Below are 21,020 nucleotides of genomic sequence, written 5' to 3' on the forward strand. Positions count from 1 at the left end.
TGTAGTCACATGTATCCATCTTTTACCATCTCTGGAGTTTTCACCTGTTTTTAGTACAGGTATGGTTTCATCTTCTGACTTTTAGGCCCTGGATCCCTCTGGAGTTTATTCTGCATATGGTGTGAAGTATGAATCTAATTTCAACTTTTTCCAAGTGGCTTCCCAGTCGGCGCAGCACCATTTCTTAAAAATTCTCTCTTGCCCATGATTTGAGATTTCTTGCCTCCTCCCGAGAACTGGGGGAGCATTTGACCCAAGAGCCTGGCATGAAATGGAATCGTTAACCAAGCTCATGAGACTCCATTCTGAGAGCTGAACTAAAGAACAACTGTGAGAATAAGACCAAAAAAGGCCAACAAGGGAAAAGGCTGGAGAGGTCACCGAGTGACAGGAAAGCAAAAAAGCAAACCAAGGAAAGTTGGATGGTGATGACGCAGAACGAAGCAGAGATACCAAGCAGCTCAAGAGGCAGAAACAGAAGAGACGGTCCCCGGGATCGCCTGGGCTCCGCGACAAACCTCCCTGGCAGGAACAGCTCACCACAGACAAGCTCCTAAAATGCCGAGATGTGCTCCATGGACAAATACACGGCCAAGACAAAGGAGGAATTGTCAGCAAGTTAAAAAGGTTTATTGCCATTCCGGGCTTCAAATGAGCCCAGAAACTGGGGGTGATCTGTGGGTCAGTAAGTTGTCATGGAGGAAGGGACGATGGACGAATCCAGGCACCTGATGTGAGTCCACCTTTCTTCGCTGGATCCTTGCTCTACAGAGCAGCTGCCGGTGGGTTCCAGCTCTTTCAGTGTCTGCCCCACTCACCCTGACAGTGCTCACAGGCTGGGGCAGGCTGCCTCACGATCCCCGCGGCTCACAGCTCGGAGAGGCTGCGTCCCTGTCCCCTAGCGCTGGAAGAGGCTGTTCCGTGGGTCAGACACTATCGGTTTGTACGTATGGAGGGAGAGACGGTACAGGACGAGCGGTCTCAAGACTGAAAGGGCAGGGGGAATGCAGGTTTGTACATCAGAGGTCGCAAACTGGCCATCCGGGGCCAGATTTCCCCACTGACAAGTCTGTTTGGCCCTTTTGGCGTGCACAGTGTCTTAAAAAATAATTAGTTGCCAATATTTAAAAACTGTAAGATTTCATATAAAAGTCTGGATTTCTGGCCTCGCCGGGGGGTTGGGGGGGGGGTGGGATTGAGAATATTTGGCAATACTGGGCCCACAACATTCTCTGGTGACACCAAGTGGCCATAGTTCCATAGCAGCTGCCCCTAAGGGCTGAATGCACTCTTTCTGACTCATCCCAGGCCCCATCATCCCTGATAATATCCCAGCTCAAGACTGGACATCAGCTGCCTTGTAACAATGCATATGTGCTGCTGTAAAAAGGGAAAAAAACATGCTGGAAGCAATATGTTCCTGGTGGTCCTGGTCGCTTGTGCTTGGCCCTGTAGGCACCTGAGTTTGTAACCTATCTTAAACACATAGGAGCATTCTTAAATACCTCTCCCAGTAAAGCCCTCTGCCACATGCCCTGCCTCTCCAGGATACGCTATGTCCCACCGTTCACTGAGTAAATCTAGAAGAGAATACTGAATTAATCATAGGAGTTAACGGAGGAACAGACCGAGATGAACTACTGCAGCCCCTTCGTTGTAAGAGGGGATTAGAGTAAAACACCAACTGTTAATACTCTCATTCTGTTTTGGAGTCAGTGACAAAAAACAAAAACAAAAAAAATTAAAGAAAATCATGAAGGTACTTCAGGAAACCAAGATGGGGTCAGTCTGAGCTTGAGGGTACAAAATATATTGGTCCCATTCCTTGACTGTTTAGAAACAGAGTTAAGCTCTTAGAAAGCCATAGGGTTGAGGAGGGAAATGGAGCGGCCAGCATGGCAGGTGCCACGGGCTATCAAGCACTGCCCAGCTCCTCCCTAGGTTGGGGCTGCCTGGCCGCATCTAAAATGTCGGTGGCACAGAATGATTTTCAGCAAGGGTAGTGGCGTCGTTGCAGAAATGGGCTTGAAGGGGGACAGAGAGTCAGACTTGGACCTTGGCAAATGCAAGAAAGAAGAAGAGGGCCATCTTCCTCACACCCCTTCATTCTGCTGTGGCTGGTGCCACATTATTTGCCCTTCAGAGAGGCAGAGATCTTGACACAGCCCAGACGCTCCCCACCGCTGCTGAGGACCGTCTTGATGCGGTAGTGCCCAGAGCTAAGCCAGCCGGGCACCTCCAGCTGGGGCAGGGTGAAATCACTCTCCGGCAGTGAGTACACGCCCTGCAGGAAAACCCAGGGGTCACAGGTCAGTGGCAGCCTCCTGATGGGACTCTCCTGCAGTTGCCTCTCGGACTGCAGCCACGAACCTGCTCCTCCTCCCACTCTCCCGACAAGCACGCGAGATTAGAGATCGCCATAGCCCTGCAGAGCACGGAGTGTGATCGCTAAAGGGCAGGGGAGGGCACACTGCAGTGCAAGTCTCCCGGTTCGAACACAGGTGGATAAACGAAGGCTCCTGGAAGATAAGCGGTTTGGGATAGATCACACCCACTTACATCCACAGACATCTAGGTCTGCAGGAGAAGGCAAGAACCCTTCTCTCCAGACCCCATGTCTTTACTCCAGCCCCAGAAATGATGCTCTCTCTCCCTGAGTACGTACTGCTTTGAAGGGACAGTGGCAGGGAAGCCCATAGGTGTGCAGGGGCTCTGGGCAGGGCTCTCCAGGGGGAATTACAGTGTCAATTATTTGGCAGAAGTCTTCATAGGTACAGCTGCCAATTTGTTCCACACATGGGACTTTGGCCCAGAAGCCAGCTACTTCTTTTTCCACAGTTAGCTCCACCTGGTGAGACAGAGTTTGAAAAAGCATAAATCCCAAGGCAAACATACCAGCTCCTCTATATCTTTGAAAGGTCAGCATTTCATTTTAATCACAGAATCTCTAACTACATGGGGTCTTGGAGATATTGGGATTCAGAAATGACAATACTGTGGCACATGTTCCATTGCTAACCTTTTCCTGTGCCTGAGGCAGACATTAATAATTGCTGTGATTTTTTTTTAATGTTTATTTATTTTTGAGAGACAGCATGAGCAGGGGGGAGGCAGACAGAGGAAAAAAGCCAGCGCAGAGCCCAACATGGGGCTCCAACTAACAAACCATGCGATCGTGACCTGAGCTGAAACCAAGAGTCGGACGCTTCACCAACTGAGCCACCCGGGCGCCCCAATGCTGTGATTTTTTTTTTTCTCCCTGTTGACTGAACCACTGTCTTAGGTTTCTTTAGATAGTCATTTCCACTGGTTAAAGCTAACACTCGAGTTGGAATGCATTCGTCCTTGAACTGCTAACTGGCTAATTGGCATTGCTTCCTCGATCTCCCTTCTCGGCCCAACCCTGGCTTTACAACCCTCCTCTGTGGAGAAGTTCAGGCAGTACCACCAGCCGATCGGAGCTGGTGACCAACATGAAACCGATTTGCTATTCGTGGCTCAAACTTTCTCTGTCGACCCATAAAGGACGGAATTTGAAACAAGAGGAATTCATAGGGAGATCACTTTGGGATTGATGTAAGGAAGATCTTCTTACCAACCACAGCTAGGGTGCAACAGACAGAACTACCACGAGAAGTGGCGGGCTCCCTGGACCCAGCCACGGAAGGACCCCTGAGCCCAGAGAGAAGCTAGATGAGAAGATCTGTGATGCATGTCACACCTCCACGCCATCATGATTGAACTCCTGTTCTAGAGCTTGCGGCTGACCCAGAAGTGGCCAGACCTCCAGGTGGACATGCCAGCTGAGCCTGGCCCAGGCTAAACATTCACTAAGTGAGTAGTCTCTCTGGACCATGTTCGTGTCCCACCAAATGTATCAAGGGAAAGCAGAAAAGGGCTGAAGGAAGCGAGCTCATTCAAGCATCTGATTCCGAATGGGCAGGAAACTACAACTTTAGGATCCCTTTCAGCTCTGACATTCTAGCATTCTATCTTCCTCGGCCTCAAGGCTTGCTTGATTTAGGGCTTTTGTTTCTAAGAGACAAAGCCCGGTGGACACTTATTCCCCCAGAGCCTGCTGGGTTTTTTAGGCTGGCTCCCCAGGCTGTCAGCTTTCCAACTGCCCCAGAGGTCAGGACCCAGGCCCAGGCCTAAGGGAGACGTCAATATAGCCTGTGGACAAACTCAAGCTACTTCTCTGGCTGACCTCAGGCCGCTCTGCTGACACACACATTATCCAGCATGGTCCCCTCCCGGCCTTCTTTTCTGCTCTCCTGCCAAACCTGCCCCAGCCCCTTTGCGCTGAAAGAGTATTTGGAAAGCTACTCCAGCCACGTCCTGGTGCTGTGCCCTGGTGGGGAGCTACTGCTCATTTCCTCCTTTCCCTTACCGGCAAAAGCAGGGTATTTTAGAGTGCCTAGCGTTCTTACACCACCCCACCACAGAGTGAGACAATGGCTGTAAATCACTTAGTGGTGGTGCCTGAAATCCAGACGTTAACTCCTGCGTGACAACCTGTCCCACCTTCTCTCTTAGCCAGTACCATCTCCCCAGCCCTTGCTTCACCAACACCCCAATGAAAATGGTTGAGCCAGATGTGCCCTGAACAAGATGAGGGGGCCAGCGGGGGCCAAGTCCTGCCTGGGGTGTTCCCCCCAGGCTGGAAGGCTGTGGGGCTGTACCGCCAGAAGGCACCGTGCCTCCCCCAGCCAGGACAAGCACAGCACAGGAGGTACTCAGAACAGAAGGCAACAGGAGCTTTTGAGGCAGCAGCCATGCCTACCATTTGGGGATTGCAAATCATGGCTCATTTCCCAATCCCTGTTCTCAACCTACTTGCTCCTCTGGCTCAGGAAAGCAAGCAAGGCTGGGCCCTAAGTCCAGCCATCTCTCCAGTCCAAGACTTCCTTGGCAGTTAGGTAGCTCAGATAGATTACCTTAATAAACTTGTGGTCATGGGACCTGTCCTGAAAACAAGACAGACAGAGGCACTGACAGGTAAGCGAGGCAGGACCCCTGCGCCTGCTGGGGCCCATGGGCAGGTCCCTTCCCCATCAGGCGTCCACTCCTCCAACTTAACAATGGAATATTTGGATCTCATGATCTCAAAGAGACCTACCAGTTCTGACATCCTGAGCATAAAAATTTCTTACAGGTTGAAAAGAAATTATTTCTTTTGGCTTCCACCACAGGGATAGACACACAAAGGCTCTAGATCTAGACACTCTGATAGCAACTGAAAGGGAGCCAACTGAAAGGGAGGCAGCTATAAAGGCCTCAGGCAGGGGCACTGCAGGTACATGACTTTAGTGGGCAAGGAGGGGGGCCGCCGGGGGGGGGGGGGGGAGTCCAAACCATCCGGACTGAAAGCCATATGTCTAAAAGCCCAAAATAAGCACATATGCCAAACGAAGCAGCAATTTATGATTCCTGAGGATGGGAAAGCTAGGGTCCAGGCTGGAACTTGAGAGAGGACCCACAGAAGGGAGTTAGTATGCCAAATCCAGTGGAGCAAGTCAAAAGAGGAAAAGGGAGTTCCAGGGGTAGGTTCAGTCTTGCCCTTGGCTCATGGAATCTGGGCATCCAGCTTCTAAACACTGAAGCAGGGGGCTAAGTCCATCCAGGTCCAAGATGGGACTCTGGATTAAAAAAAAAAAAAAAAAAAACCTACTTCAGCAAGATCAGAGGAAGAAGATGGGCTGGCTCTCCTGCTAGCAGGCTGTGTGGGCCTGGACCACTCGCTCCCCGGGCCTCAGTAACAAGGGGTAGAAGCCACTGATCTCAAGAGGTCTCCAGGTTCATAAGGGGCTACAGTCTGAGCAACTCTCCCAAGGGGGTCTCTGCTGGGCAAGGGAAAGTTCTGGAGCACTCTCCTGCAAACACACCAAGCACTAAGTCCACCTCCTTGCCAAGAAGAGTTCAGGAACAGGGAACACAACAAAAGGACACCAGCCTTGGATGTGCTAATAACTCCAGGACCGGGGGCAGGTCACACCTTCTGAGAGTCTCCCTTTCCCTGATCTGTAAGATGAGGCTAATCATCTTTTCTCCTACACAAGTGTTCAGAGGCTTTCATTTAATAGCTAATATGCATATACCCTGAAAAGTAAAGGAACAAAACCAAAAATAAATGCATAAGAGAAATGTAGGGGGAAGGGAAAGGGCTAAGAGAATCTGAGCTCGGTTTTTACAAAGTGCAATGGCCCAAATTTGTAACAGGTAAGGAAAGGGGAGGTCCGTCTTAATGGCCTTTGAAGAAGCCATGAAAAGCAGGCTGGGGGCAGAAGGAGTTCACTGGCTTTTTCCTTCCATGTCAGATGCACAGCATCAGGGAAAAGCCAGCATTCTGTGTAATGGTGAGAGGAGAGCAAGCATCGTGGCACCTGCCAAAGAGCCCTACACTCCACATTCAGCAGAAGGAGCATGGAAATGGCATTTGTGTGATTCTCATAGATTATCTCTTGATAAACAGCTAAAGAAAATGCAATGATCAGGGTACCTGGGTGGCTCAGTCAGTTAAGCCTCTGACCTGCTCTAGTCATGATCTCACGGCTTGTGAGTTCAAGCCCCATGTCAGGCTCTGTGCTGACAACTCAGAGCCTGGAGCCTGCTTCAGATTCTGTGTCTCCCTCTCTCTCTGCCCCTCCCCACACTCATGCTTTCTCTCTCTCTCAAAAATAAATAAAACATTAGAAAAAGTTGAAAAAGAAAATGCAATGATCTAGCCTGGAGAAGACTTGGAAGGAGGTACAAGGGAAGACAGGGCCCAAGAGCTGTCCACACATCCAGGGCTTCTGTCTGGGGCCACAGGAAAAGACTGACACTAACTGAACCATTAACAAGAGTTGACACATACTGAGCAGGTCTTGTGCAAAGCACTCTATGTTATTAACACAGTAAATGCCCGTGTGAGAAGTAAGGGAGATGATTCATTTTCAGAAGTACCAAATAAAAGCTGTATTGTCTAATTAACAACAGGTTTACAACCAACTGGAAAATGTACGAACCCCTCCCCCGCCACAGTGGAGCCCCAAACCCTTCAACACTTCACTTTCTGGTTCTTCCCCTCTCCGTTTCTCAGCTTTGCAATGAACACGCACCAAAGAACTGAAGTCTCTGCATCACCTCAAAGAATGTACATTTGTTCCAGTCAGACTACTTTTTGCCTTACATGGGCATAGGCCACTTCGGTAAGGCTGTAAACTCTGTAGCGCTCAGCCAATGAGGAATCAGGGGAGGGACTTGCAGGCTAGGAGATAAATTGCCTGCTGTAACAGCCCGGAGTGTGCCTCCCTGAGTGTGCCTCTCCATCAGACACCCGCTCTTGCAAGAACATTCATTAAAGCCTCACTGCACTGTGCTCTGAGTCTCCACGCACCCCCTTTGATTGAGTCAGTGAGTTTACTTCTCACAGTCCACAAGCAACCTATGAGGTAGCTGTGATTCAGCCAAGTCTAAGGGCAGTTATAGACACAGATTCCAAATCAGAAACTGTTTACTTTTTTTTAACTGTTTAAATATTTTTTAGAGAGAGAGAAAAAAATCTCAAGGCTCCATACTCAGTGCAGAGCCTAAAGTGGGTCTTGATGCCACAACTGTGAGATCAAGACCTGAGCCGCAATCAAGAGTTGGACACTCAACTGACTGAGCCACCCAGGCACCTGCAGAAACCTTTTAAAAAATCAAAGCAAGACTGGTGAGAGAATATCTGCAAAAGGATAATCTGAAGGACTTATCAAAATATGGAATAAAGGCACCAATTCAAAGTAGTAAGAAGGATACAATGTATGGTATTTAAAAAGCCTTCATTGTTCTTTCAAAAAAAAAAAAAAAGCTACACATTAAAAAAAAAAAAGGCATGTAAATAGCCACCCCCAAAATAGGCAACAGGCATGAACAAACTGGCTCTTCCCAGAGTAAACACAAAAGGCAAGAAAACTTATGAAAGACATTTCGCCTCATTAGGAATGGCATAAAATACTGGAAAACATTTTCAGAAAATGCTCAGTATCAACAAATGTGTGGAAAAAGGCAAATCCCTTGCTGGTTAGGGAATACATGGGCTCAAACATCTGAAGGCACTTGGGCAGTATGTATCTAAAGACCTAAAAAAGTCTGTGTCTAGATAGTCAGAAAAGTACAAAAAGATACATTACAAGGATAATTTCAGCAAAGGTGTTTATACCAACCAAAAAATAAACAAAAGCCAGACAAACAAACAAAAAACCGCCCCGGAAACAAACTAAACGTCTGACAATAGATTTGTTAAGTATATCAGGACAGATCTACAACAGAATATTTCTGCCAAAAAAAAAAAAAAAAAAAAAAATGATGCCAAACACCATACAAAGAAGTATAGAGGGGCAACCTGTGTGGCTCAGTCGTTTAAGCGTTTGACTTCGGCTCAGGTCATGATCTCAAGGTTCGGGGGTTCGAGCCCCGTGTTGGGCTCTGGGCTGACAGCTCTGAGCCTGGAGCCTGCCTCAAATTCTGTATCTCCCTCTCTCTCCCCCTACCCGCTCAAGCTCTGTCTCTCTCTCTCTCAAACATAAACATTAAAAGAAAATTAAAAAAGAAAGAAAGAAAGAAAGAAAAAAAGAAAAAAGAAAGAAAGAAAAAAGAAAGAAAGGAAGGAAGAACGAACATACAGTATGATGCCCCAAAAAGCAAGTTTAACAGCACCTGCCACAAAAACCCATTCGTGTGGGGAGGCTGGATGGCTCAGTTGGTTAAACATCCCACTCTTGGTCTTGGCTCAGGTCATGATATCACAGTTCATGGGTTGGAGCCCCATATTGGACTCTGCACTGACAGTGCCGGGCCTGCTTGGGATTTTCTCTCTCTCTCTCTCTCTCTCTCTCTCTCTCTCTCTCTCTCTCCCCCTCCCCTGCTCACACTCTCCCTCTCTCTCTCAAAATAAATAAACATTAACAAAAAAACCATTAGTATAAATGTACATATATTTACAACTGTAGAAAACATTCTGACAATATGTAAATAGCTAATAATGACTCTCATGAGGAGTCAGATTACAGGAGGACATTTACAAGAAGCATTGCTTATTTTCATACATACCCATTCAAAATATGTGTGTGGGGACAGTTCCAGAGCCGAGCCTACCAAATGTTAAAAGTGCTTATCCCTGATCACTGGGTAGTGAGATTTCAGGTGAGTTAATTTTACCCCTTTTGACCATGTGTATTTTCTAAAGGGACGACATAGTATTTACTAAGTGATGTGTCTGTTTGTCCAAAACAAAATCGCCCAACTGGAGTTACCAGACAGTCTATGAATGTCCACATCCTTTGCTGCTCTGGGATTCCAGGATTGCACAATTACTCACCATTGCCTGAGCATACATCCGTCAGGACCCCTGCCAGCTGGCCCGTGGCACCTTCCCTCCAGCACCCCCTGCCTTGACCCCGCCGCCCACCCCCAAGCTCACCTTTTGAGGACTAGTGAGGGGGACTTCAGTCCGGGCCTCGACGCTAACAGTCAAGTTCCCAGGAAAGGCAATGGGGTCAGGTTCCAGAGTCAGGCTTTTGATCACGGCAGGGTCCTTCCCCTCATCACAGTTATCCCAGGAAAAGCTACTGAGCTGGGATGGCCAGGGACAATCAGACAGAAAGAAAAGAAAGTTCAGAGACAACAACAGAACAGGCTACTAATGGCATGACGTTGGGCAAGGTGCCTCCCCTCCCTGGGCTTTATCTGCAACTCCGTATCTGTAAGCCCAGGATAACATTTGTACCCATTCTAAAAGACTCGAAAGACATCATCTCCCAAAAGTATGCTGTCAAATATAAAGTACAATATACCAGACCTTGAGCTTCATATCCACCCTCAGTAGGTACCTTCTCTGATCGCCCACCCCCTGACCCCAACCACCTCTCTCCAGCCAGTCTTGGTATCTCCTTACAGAGAAGCCCCCAGAGGATTCACCTTTGCAGCCCCGTGTCCAGGACCTTATTCAGGTCACACCCATGCCCAATCCATGGCCAGGAACAATAGGAAACTTAACACTGTGGGAAAGCCCACCCTCAAGGGGTATGCAATTGGCCCAGGGAGAGACTTGGACACACATGGAGAGACCCCCCAGTGGGCTGCTTGTTGATGAACCCCAATGAATGAGCTTCACCAGTCTTAACCAGTGCTTCCTTCCTCTCATCCTATTGCCCATGCCCTTCCCCATCTGGGTCACCCTCCCCGCTCTGCTGAGCCACTTCCTCTTCTTTCTCCACATCCCCCAGAGGTCTCCAGATTCCACCATCTTGTCTGGATACACATGACCACTGACTCCCCACTCCCACAGAACCCTGCCTGCTTGTCTATGATCTTTAACATTTCCTACATAGTGCAGACTCTGCTCGCCCACTCACACCCTTCCCAGCCTCCTGAAGACCACCTACGAGATACTTCAAATACTCCCACAATGCACATCCCATCTTGGAAGGAAAATCTACCACCCCCAAGCCCCCAAGCCCATCCTCCTCGTCAACACAGCCGACTGGGCTGAATGGAAACACCTAACCCAAGTTAGGCTGACAGATTCTCTCTGCCTCTGGGAAATTGAGATTAAGGCAAAAATCACTAAGAGGACTTGGACTTTGTGCTCAACCTTTGGGATGAGGCCAGAACACCTAGACCTGTGACCCACAGCCAAGCCAAAGTTCTGGAAGAGACAAGTACTAACTGATTTCTGGAAAAGGGAACAGAAGTGTCACCCCACCTGACCCACCCACCCATCTCAGTAGGCAGTATGGGGTAGAAGTGAAAGGCATGCCTCTGGAGTGAGACAGAAGGTAAATCAGAGATAGTCAAGGGGCACCTGGGTGGCTCAGTCAGTTAAGCATCAGACTTCAGCTCAGGTCATGATCTCGCAGTTTGTGAGTTCGAGCCCCGCGTCAGGCTCTGTGCTGCCAGCTCAGAGCCTGGAACCTGCTTCAGATTCTGTGTCTCCCTCTCTCTGCCCCTCTCCTGCTCACGCTCTGTCTCTCAATAATAAATAAACGTTAAAAAAAATAAAAAAAAAAAAGCTTTAGTCAATAGGTGTAGCTCAACCACCATATTACGTGATTCTATAGGCCAGTTTCCCTTTTGGCACCCCAATTTCCATATCTTCTAAGTGGGGGCTGCATACTTTCTTCTCAGGGCTGTAGTCAGGATGATAGCATGAGCATAGAGCTCTTAACACAATGCCAGGCCCAAAGCATCAGCTGGCTCACTAAACAGCCATTGGATGGCCCAGCCTCCACTTCTTGCCATTAGTTTCATGAGATTCAAGTAAACTTCCCTTCACTTGAGCTTTTTGGCATTGGTTTCTGTCCCTTGGAATGAAACATCATGACATGAGGAAGAAAAGCAAAACAGGGTCTGATTCATGCCTGCATGCCCCATAGTTCCTTACGCAAGGTAAGTGCCAATAAATGTTTCCTTCAATATTCATCCCACAAATATTTACGGAGCAATGATCACGGGCCCTGGGCTAAGTCTGTGTTAATAGCGGTAAACAATTAGAAATGTTCTTGCCCTGCCTTGAGGAGCTTACAGTCTAATGCCAATAAATATTACCCACTATGATTAACAGAGAGAATGTTGAGAGTAACGAATGACTTACTTAAATAGGGTGGTAAGGAAATGATACTTAAGCTGGACTCCTGCAGGATGAGGAGTCAGCCATGTAAGTGCAGAGAAAGAATGTTCTTTCCAGGCAGAAGCAACATGGGCAAAGGCCCTGTGGTGGGAAGCTTAGCTGGTCTGGGCACTACAAGAAGGCCGTTCGTTGGGCTAGATGTAGTGGATGACTGACACAGATAAGGTTGGAGGGGTGGTGAGGTCATTTAATGTAGGACCTCACAGGTTATAATTGGGATGCTGGATTTACTATAAGTGCAATGGAATCCCATCACAAGAAAGTGCCACAGTCTGGTTTATGGTTCAGAATGGATTGGAGAGGGAAAGTCTGAAAGGGGGAGACCAGTCGGGAGGCCACTGTCAAATCAAAGAAATGTCTGGACTTAAGAGTTGGACTGGAGGGTAAGTTGGAGGCCTAGCCATTTTCCGGGGCTGCTTTCACAGATTCTCAGGCAACCTGAGAACTGATTCCAGGCTCAGGCAGGTGCCCTGAGTATCCTGTCGGAGCTGGGGAACTCCCTCCCTTCTCCTAAGCTCCCTGTCCTTCAGGCTCTGGGGGAGGCATAAGAACTCAGTTTCCTGGTGCCCGACTAGAGGTTTCTATGGCAATGAATTCCTGCAGCTGGGTCCAGTCTCATCTGGAAAAGCAGGCGTGAAGGATTAGCAATGCCCACTGAGGGCCAAGCCTGGCACAGGGGTTCCCTCTTACCTGCGCGGGATACATTCCAAGACCCCCAGTGGATGCCTAAAATCACAGAGAGTCCTGAACCCTATATATACTGTGTCTTTTTCTATACATACTTTTTTTAATGATATATCATACCTATGATATATCTATGATAAAGTTTAACTTATAAATTAGGCACAGGAAGAGATTAACAACCTAAATAATAAAATAGAACAATTACAATAACATACCATAGTAACAGTTATGTGAATGTAGTCTCTCTCCCTCAAGATATCTTATCGTACTGCACTCACCCTCCTTGTGAAGATCGGCTTGACCAAGTGCCTGTCCAATGAGATGGGAGTGAGGTGCAGGATACAGGCACTGTGACATCGCATTGAGCTACTATTTGAAGAAGGATCATGTGCTTCCAGATTGCAACTGACCGGACTAACGGACACGATGGAAAGCGAAACCATGGAGAAGGAGGTGACGTGGGAGCGGGACACTACTGTATTTGCCATCCCCAGTAAGGGCAGCTCTGGAGGCAAAAATATGGGTGACTATCACAGACCCGGGTTCCAATCATACCTCAGCCACTCGGTGCTAGCTGAGACCATGGGTTAAGTTACCCACTTGAGGTTCGGTTTCCTCATCTATTAAATGGTCATAATTCTATCTTCTCACAGGGCTACTGGGAGAATGAGAAGACTGTACAGAATGTAAGATCACCACTCCTCAAGGCTGGCAAACCATGGAAACATGAGACTGAGAAGCTGTCACAGGTCAGAGGAGACTGAGCACTTTGGTGCCGTGGACTGCATCCTGGAACAGGAAGAGGGCATTCATGGGAAAACTGGTAAAACCCAAATAAAGCCTAGAGTTTAGCTAATGGTGATGAGCCAATGTTGATGTCTCAGTTTGGACAAATGCACAATGGTAACACAAGATGTTGACAGGAGGGGAAACCGGGTGAGGAGTATATGAGAACTCTGTAGTGTCTCTGCAACTTTCCTGTAAATCTAAAACTATTTTCCCAAAACAGCTTATTAGAAAACACACACACACACACACACACATACACACACACAGCACAGAGTATGTGCACAATAAATGACGGTCATTATACAGTGTCACAGAGTCTATTAAGCACCTATTATATGCCCAGCACGGGACCATTCTCCCCCCTGTCTAATGTGGGCCACAGCCCAGCGACATGAAACTGGTTCATGCTAGAAGAGGAAATGAAACTCAAGTTTCCAGATGCTTAAATGCTCACTATCACCCCACTGCTTTTATCTGCCCCATGGTCTCAGGCATAGGGGCTCTGAATCACATGAGCCCAGAGAAAAACAGAAAGTGCCACATGTTGTGCAATCTTAAGTGAGGCACTATCCTCTGTGGGCCTGAGTGAGGTGAGCGAGCTCTCGGATGTCTCAGGGCCTCCCCCAGACCGCTGATCGAAAGCCCTCTGGTCTGGGATGGCATCTATGGCCAAGACATATAAGAGAATTGGGGATATAGGGCACGTTGGAGCTCTAGCCAGACTCCACCTCAAAGTGGTGGGCCCTGAAGCCAAGAGAAACATTCTCAACCTACATTCACAGACAAATTGTGAATCCTCCAGGCAAATAAGGCCAGGAGGTCCTTATGCCTTCATTCAACAGGCAAAATCAAATAGACCCCTTGCCCCTGGGGCAGGTTGAGGCCAAGCCCACTGGGTTAGATCACTTTCCTTGTTTAAGATTTTCAGAGCCTTTCCATTCATGAAAGCATTTCCCTTCACCCACATCCATCTAAGAAAGGTAGGCTGGTATCACCATGACCACTTTACAGATGAGGAGACCAAGACTCAAGGAGCCCAAATGCCAGGCCCAGAGATTAGGCACATAGCAGGGATGAGAAGTCAAGCCTCAATCCTATTCCACTTTTCCCTACACCACACTGTTCCTCTCCTTGCTCTAAAGCAAATATTTCCAAGGTGGTCGGAGGCAGAGAGGCTGGGCCTCTCCTGAACAGCTGCCAGAGATAAGGTGTCTTGTCCATAGCTATGCAGCAAACAGGCAATGGAACTAGGCTTCTCCAGGTTTCAGAATGACAAAACTTCCCATTTTCAAGGGTCTGGAGCATGGGGTGAGTAAGAAGTGAAGGAGGAAGCCTGGAGGCTGGAGACTCTTCATGACCCATAACCACAAGCAGTGGGTCACACGACTGGATCTCTGTCACCAGAAGAACGAGTGTGGGCCTTCCTGACTCTCAAACCCACCCACCCATCAGGACAAGCCGAGCCACAGAGCTGTACAGAAGGGGACAGGATGGGTGCCAGGCCTTTTTACCAGGAGTGGAAGGGGGAGGGGGCAGGTAAACAAGGATGAGGCTCTGGGTCTGGGAGCAGTTCATTAGTCTTGCAGTTCTGCAAAATTTCACCCCGATGTTGGGAAAGAGGGCAGGAGTAGAGACGTGAGGGAGATTAACCCTTCCCCAAAGACTGGAGCAGAGTTAAGGCCTAACAGCCCACCCTCACTGCACAGATGGGTTAACCGAAACTCGTAGAGAGAGAAAAGGACCCACTCAGTCTCCCACAGTTAGTGACTCTGGGAGGCTCTGTCACAGAGAAGGAATTCTGGAAACCAGAATAGTCACCCCCATAATCCCACTCCAACCCACACACCCCCAACTGTGCCGGCATGCTGGGAGCAGCCTCGGAAAGGAGAGAGTGCTCACCTGTTTCAGGAAGACAAACTCAGGGGCCACAGGGCTGGCGAAAAGCAGGACCAAGAGGATCAGGAGCGGAGCCTGTACCTGGAGACTCATGGCAAGCGATAGGTCTGCGCGGGCCTAACTACTAGGTTTGTGTTGGCGGCGGCGCCTTTAAATACTTGCCTTCATTTATTATGCAAAGCGGGGTATTGCTATGCAAAGCTGAGAGCTGCCACTTCCAGGTTTGCCCCTCCCTGTCTGGATCTGAGATTTCAAGGCCTGGTGGTGGACCTGTCTCTCCCGACTCCGCCCCCAAGAGGTTTCTACTTGAGCCCCTCCCACTGCGCAAGAGCGTCAAGCCCCTCCTTCTGACGGGCGTTGGCCCCGCCAGGAGCGTGGAAGGGGCGGGGCTTAGGAGCGGGACCGGAGCGAGGGGCGGGGCGGGGCGGGGCGGGGCGGGGCTGCTGTTTCTAGACCCAGGCTTTGCCCCGCGCTGCCTTTTTGTTTTCAAACTCACGTGCATTCCTTGAGCAAATGTCACGCTTCCTGTTCCTATTATGCTTTCCTGTATCCGTTTTACGAATTTCTGTGTCTTTTGAATAATTATAATCGTAATTGTAATTACTGAAAGTGCTTTAATGCATGCTAAGCACTGTTAAACATTTAATCCGTATTTTTGCCCCATTTTACCACTCAGGAAACCATACACGGTGAGGTTAGCTTTGTCAAGGTTATAGAGCTAGAAAGTGATAAAGCAAGGATTCTGCTCATATAGCCCATCAGATAAGATTTTTTTAAACTTTTTTTTTTTTTACATTTATTTTTGAGACAGAGAGAGACAGAGCATGAACGGGGGAGGGCCAGAGAGAGGGAGACACAGAATCTGAAACAGGCTCCAGGCTCTGAGCTGTCAGCACAGAGCCTGACGCGGGGCTCGAACTCACGGACCACGAGATCATGACCTGAGCTGAAGTCAGCAGCTTAACCCACTGAGCCACCCAGGCGCCCCAGATAAGATTTTTTTAAAGGCCTGATAGTAAATATTTTAGGCTTTCAGTCCATATAACCTGTATTACAACTATTTAACTGTGCCATTATAGCTCAGGGCAGACATAGACAACACAACAACTAATGGGCATGTCTGTGTTCCAATAAAACTTTACTCATGAAAATAGCCCACAGGCCATAGTTTGCTGATCCCTGTTTTAAATTTTTTTTAATGTTTATTTATTTTTGAGAGAGAGACAGAATGTGAGTGGCAGAGGGTCAGAGAGAGAAGGAAACACAGAATCCAAAGCAGGCTCCAGGCTCTGAGCTGTCAGCACAGAGCCCGACACAGGACTCTAATTCAAGAAATGCGAGATCGTGAACTGAGCTGAAGTTGGCAGCACAAACAACTGAGCCACCCAGGCACCACCCCCCCCCCAAATTTAAATTCCAGTTAGTTAACACAGTATAATACTAGTTTCAGGTGTACAATGTAGTGATTCAACACTTCTAAACAACACCCAGTGCTCATCACAGCAGGTGCACTCCTTAATCCCCATCACCTACTTTAACCATCCCTTCACTCACCTTCCCTCTGATAAGCATCGGTTTGTTCTCTATAGGTAAGAGTCTGTTTCTTGGTTTGCCCCTCTCTGTCTTTTTTATTTCCTTTGCTCATTTGTTTTGTTTCTTAAATTCCACGTGTAAGTGAAATCATATGGTATTTGTCTTTCTCTGACTGACTTATTTCACTTAGTGTAGTATTCTCTGGCTCCATCCATGTCATTGCGAATGGAAGATTTCATTTTTTCTGTGGGTAATATTCCATTATATATATATATATATACATATATATATATGTATATATATATATATACATATATGTATATATATATACGTATATATATATACACACACATATATATGTGTATATATATATATACATACACACACACACACACACACACATACACACCACATCTTGTTTATCCATTCATCAGTCAGTGGACACTTGGGCTGTTTCCATAATTTGGCTATTGTTGATAATACTACTATAAACATTGGGGTGCATGTATCCCTTCAAATTGGTATTTTTGTATTCTTTGGGTAAATACCTAGTAGTGCAACTGCTAGATCATAGGGTCGTTCTATTTTTAACTTTTGAGGAACATCCATACTGTTTCCCAGAGTGGCTGCACCAGTTTGCATTCCCACCAACAGTGCAAGAGGGTTCCCCTTTCTCCGCATCCTCATCAATATCAGTTGTTTAGTATTTTTCACAGAGCTAGAACAAACAATCCTAAAATTTGTATAGAACCACGAGCACCCTGGATAGCCAAAGCAATCTTGAAAAAGCCAAGCAAAGCTAGAGGCATCACAATTCCAGACTTCAACTTACCTTATGAAGCTGTAATAATCAAAACAGTATGTTCCTGGCACAAAAATAGACACATAGATTAGTGCAGCACAAAAGAAAACCCAGAAATGAACCCACAATGATATGGTCAACTAATCTTCAACAAAACAGAAAAGACTATCCAATGGGAAAAAGACTGTCTCTTCAACAAACGGTGTTGGGAAAACTGGACAGCAACATGCAAAAGAATAAAACTGGACCATTTTCTTACACCATACACAAAGATAAATGCAAAATGGATTAAAGGCCTAAATTTGAAACTTGAAACCATAAAAATCCTAGAAGAGAACACAGGCAGTAACCTCTTTGACACTGGCTGTAGCACCTTCTTTCTAGATGTATCTCCTAAGGTAAGGGAGACACAAGCAAAAATAAGTTATTGGGACTACATCAAAAGAAAAAGCTTCTGCACAACGAAGGAAACAATCAACAAAACTAAAAAGCAACTGACAGAATGGGAGAAGATATTTGCAAATGACATATTTGGTAAATGACTAGTATCCAAAATATATAAAGAAGTTATAAAACTCAACACCCAAAAAATGAATAATCCAATTAAAAATGGGCAGAAGACATGAATAGACATTTTTCCAAAGAAGACATACAAATGGCTAGCAGACACATGAAAAGATGGTCAATATCACTCATCATCAGGGAAATGAAAATCAAAACAACAAGGAGATATTACTTCATACCTGTCAGAATGGCTAAAATTATATGTTTTTTTTTTTTTTAATTATACACCTTCCTCCCATCTGATAAGCTCTCCCCTCTCTCACCTAGAACAGTCTCTTCATCATACACAAGGTTACTTCCAGGCCCCTTGAGGTAGAGGACTTGTCCAATGACACAGCAGAAGCAAAATTAGTACTCACTTCTGCTGGGGTGCCTGGGTGGCTCAGTCAGTTGAGTGTCCAACTCTGGATTTCAGCTCAGGTCGCGATCCAGCTGTGGACTGAGCGTGGAGACTGCTTAAGATTCTCTGTCTCTCGGGGCGCCTGGGTGGTTCAGTCAGTTGAGGATCTGACTCTTGATTTCGGCTCAGGTCATGATCTCACAGTTGGTGACTTTGAGACACCCCCCTCCTTGTACGCTCCCACTTTCTCTCTCTCTCTCTCTCTCTCTCAAAAATAAGTTAATTAGAAAAAAAAAAAGATTTATTTTCTCTCTCCCTCTGCCCCTCTCCCCACTCATGCATGTGCTCTCCCTCTAAAATTAAAAAACAAGCAAAAAATTTTAAAAAAGTAAAAAAAAAAAGAACTCACTTCTAAAGCTGATCCCACAGTGGTATGAGAGATGTCCATGTGGCTGCACTCGGTGGTGGCTGTGTGGGTGGTGGGTAGGGGAACTGGGTGCCAGTGCTGGTATCCCCAGGAGCCTCATTGGGAAATAGAGAGGGAGTGTGCACTGACTTTCTTCCAGCATCATTCCTTCTCCATCTTTGTACCTGCCAAAGCCCCTCAACCCCATTACCCACTTCCTCCCCACTCCTCAATACCAGGCACACTCCTTCACACAAGAACTTAATGATCTCGGGCATAAAAAGTTAATGCCACCTTGGAGGATCTCTCAATGAGTGGGCACATTCCTCATGCATGACAGTATCTGACACCTCCATTTGAAGGGCTTTGGAGATGTTGGAAGGCCACAGACACAGTGACTGGAAACCAAGACCATAACCAAAGTGGAAGGCAAAACAGGACAGCGGCTTGTTCAGAGCGCTTACTCCATGTCAGGCAGACCCAGGCCTTTGTCCAGTGAGAGAGCCTAGCGAAGGACCTTAACCTCTCTGGCATCAGTTTCCTCATCTGCAAAACAAAGATGATGATGATGATGATGATGATGATGATGATAAACTACTTCTGGTGCTATTCATTCAACAAATAACTTACCGATTTTTTTTAATTTTGAACACATTTTTTTTAATGTTTATTTTTTTTGGAGAGAGAGAGAGAGACAGAGTGAGCAGGGGAAGGGTAGAGACAGAGGGAGACACAGAATCAGAAGCAGGCTCCAGGCTCCATGCTGTCAGCACAGAGCCGGGCCTAGGGCTCAAACTTACAAACTGGGAGATCATGACCTGAGTTGAAGTCAGGTCCTTACCCGACTGAGACACCCAGGCTCCCGGTAACTTACAGATTTAACAGTTGAACTATATAAAGGCCCCGCCCCCACCTTTACAATCCTCCCCCATCCCAATAAAGTCTATTCCAGAAAGGCACTCCATCAGTAGATAAGGACATACACAAGATGTTGATGAGGGACCATAAGGCAGGCTGAGGGCAAAGTACAAGCGAGAACCCCCACCCCCACCCCCAGGTGGGATACGTGTGCTATTCCTCAGGCACTCCTGGCTGTCCAAGAACAAAGGAAAGGGAAGAAAACAAATGGTTCACTGAGGGAGATCACAGTCCTGCAGGACATGAGTCTCCATCAGTTTACAAATATCTTAGTAAATTACAAGAAAAAGGCAATCCTATCAATAGCCTAATCTCCAGAAACCTACAGTTTCCTGGAGCCCCAACATCACTTTTCCCTCCTAAGTGATATGAGGAACAAAGGCCAGAAGGAAATGGCAGGTAAAATCAAATTTCCTTGGGGCGCCTGGGTGGCTCAGTTGGTTGGGCTGCCGACTTCGGCTCAGGTCATAATCTCGCGGTCCGTGAGTTCGAGCCCCGTGCTGGGCTCTGTGCTGACAGCTCAGAGCCTGGAGCCTGTTTCGGATTCTGTGTCTCCCTCTCTCTGACCCTCCCCCATTCATGCTCTGTCTCTATCTCAAAAATAAATAAACGTTAAAAAAAATTTTTTTTAAATCAAATTTCCTTATAACCTGCAGCCCATTGACCAGTACTTGCGGCAAATACAGAGTAGAACATTTCTCCAGGGACCCCCCCCTAACGTCCTAAGGTTAATGCCTTACTAGAGGAAAAACAACCTTAGCTTGACAACAGCAAGGCCTCTGGTATCTTAGGTGTCCTCTTCAGCACATCAAAGTCCTTCTGGAGGCCTCGGGTTTGCCTTTACCTCTCCAACTCCACAGTATATAACGAGTCACCCCTCACAACCCCAGGGCAGCTCTTTCTGCCCACGGGTCCTGTCCCCGAGCTTTAATAAAATCACCTTTTTACACCAAACATGTCTTCAAGAATTCTTTCTTGGCTGTCAGCTCTGAATCCCCACCATTCCAAAACCTCATCAATATCCCCAGAGTAATTATACCAGAAGACAAGAAATACAAAGTGTGGGAGGTTGCCTTCTTGAGTCTGGTAAGAAATCTCTGAGGAGATGGACTTTGACCACCCTGGAGACAAATGAGAAACATTTGGGGTAAAAACCAACGTGAAACTTGAACACGGCCAAGACCACCAGGCCATGGTTCCCAGGAGGGCTCCACACCACTATCATCTAGGGAGCTTTTAAAAATCCCCATCCCCAGGCCCACACTCCAGACCAATTACACCTAAATCTCCAGCATTGGTGTATTTTTTTAATTCCAGGCAATTCTAATATGTAGCTAAGACTGACATTCCGTAATGTGATGCACCTGGCAGACAACAGGTGCACACACACACATAAAAGCAGCAATTATTAAAACAAGGCTCTTGTCCTTGAAGA

General features: G+C 47.1%; 1 protein-coding gene across 1 annotated transcript; it reads right to left on the bottom strand.

Moving 5' to 3' along the window:
• Positions 1-614: 614 nt before the first annotated feature.
• Positions 615-15,324, bottom strand: GM2A (GM2 ganglioside activator). Its single transcript, XM_042948786.1, has 4 exons — positions 15,026-15,324; positions 9,446-9,598; positions 2,666-2,848; positions 615-2,284 (listed from the first exon to the last, which is right to left on the bottom strand). Exons 1-4 carry the CDS (start codon positions 15,113-15,115, stop codon positions 2,129-2,131), a joined length of 582 nt encoding a protein of 193 aa, XP_042804720.1. The 5' UTR covers positions 15,116-15,324; the 3' UTR covers positions 615-2,128.
• Between the last annotated feature and the right edge of the window lie 5,696 nt (positions 15,325-21,020).

The sequence above is a fragment of the Panthera leo genome, chromosome A1 (genome assembly GCF_018350215.1).
Source record: "Panthera leo isolate Ple1 chromosome A1, P.leo_Ple1_pat1.1, whole genome shotgun sequence".
NCBI lineage: Eukaryota > Metazoa > Chordata > Mammalia > Carnivora > Felidae > Panthera > Panthera leo.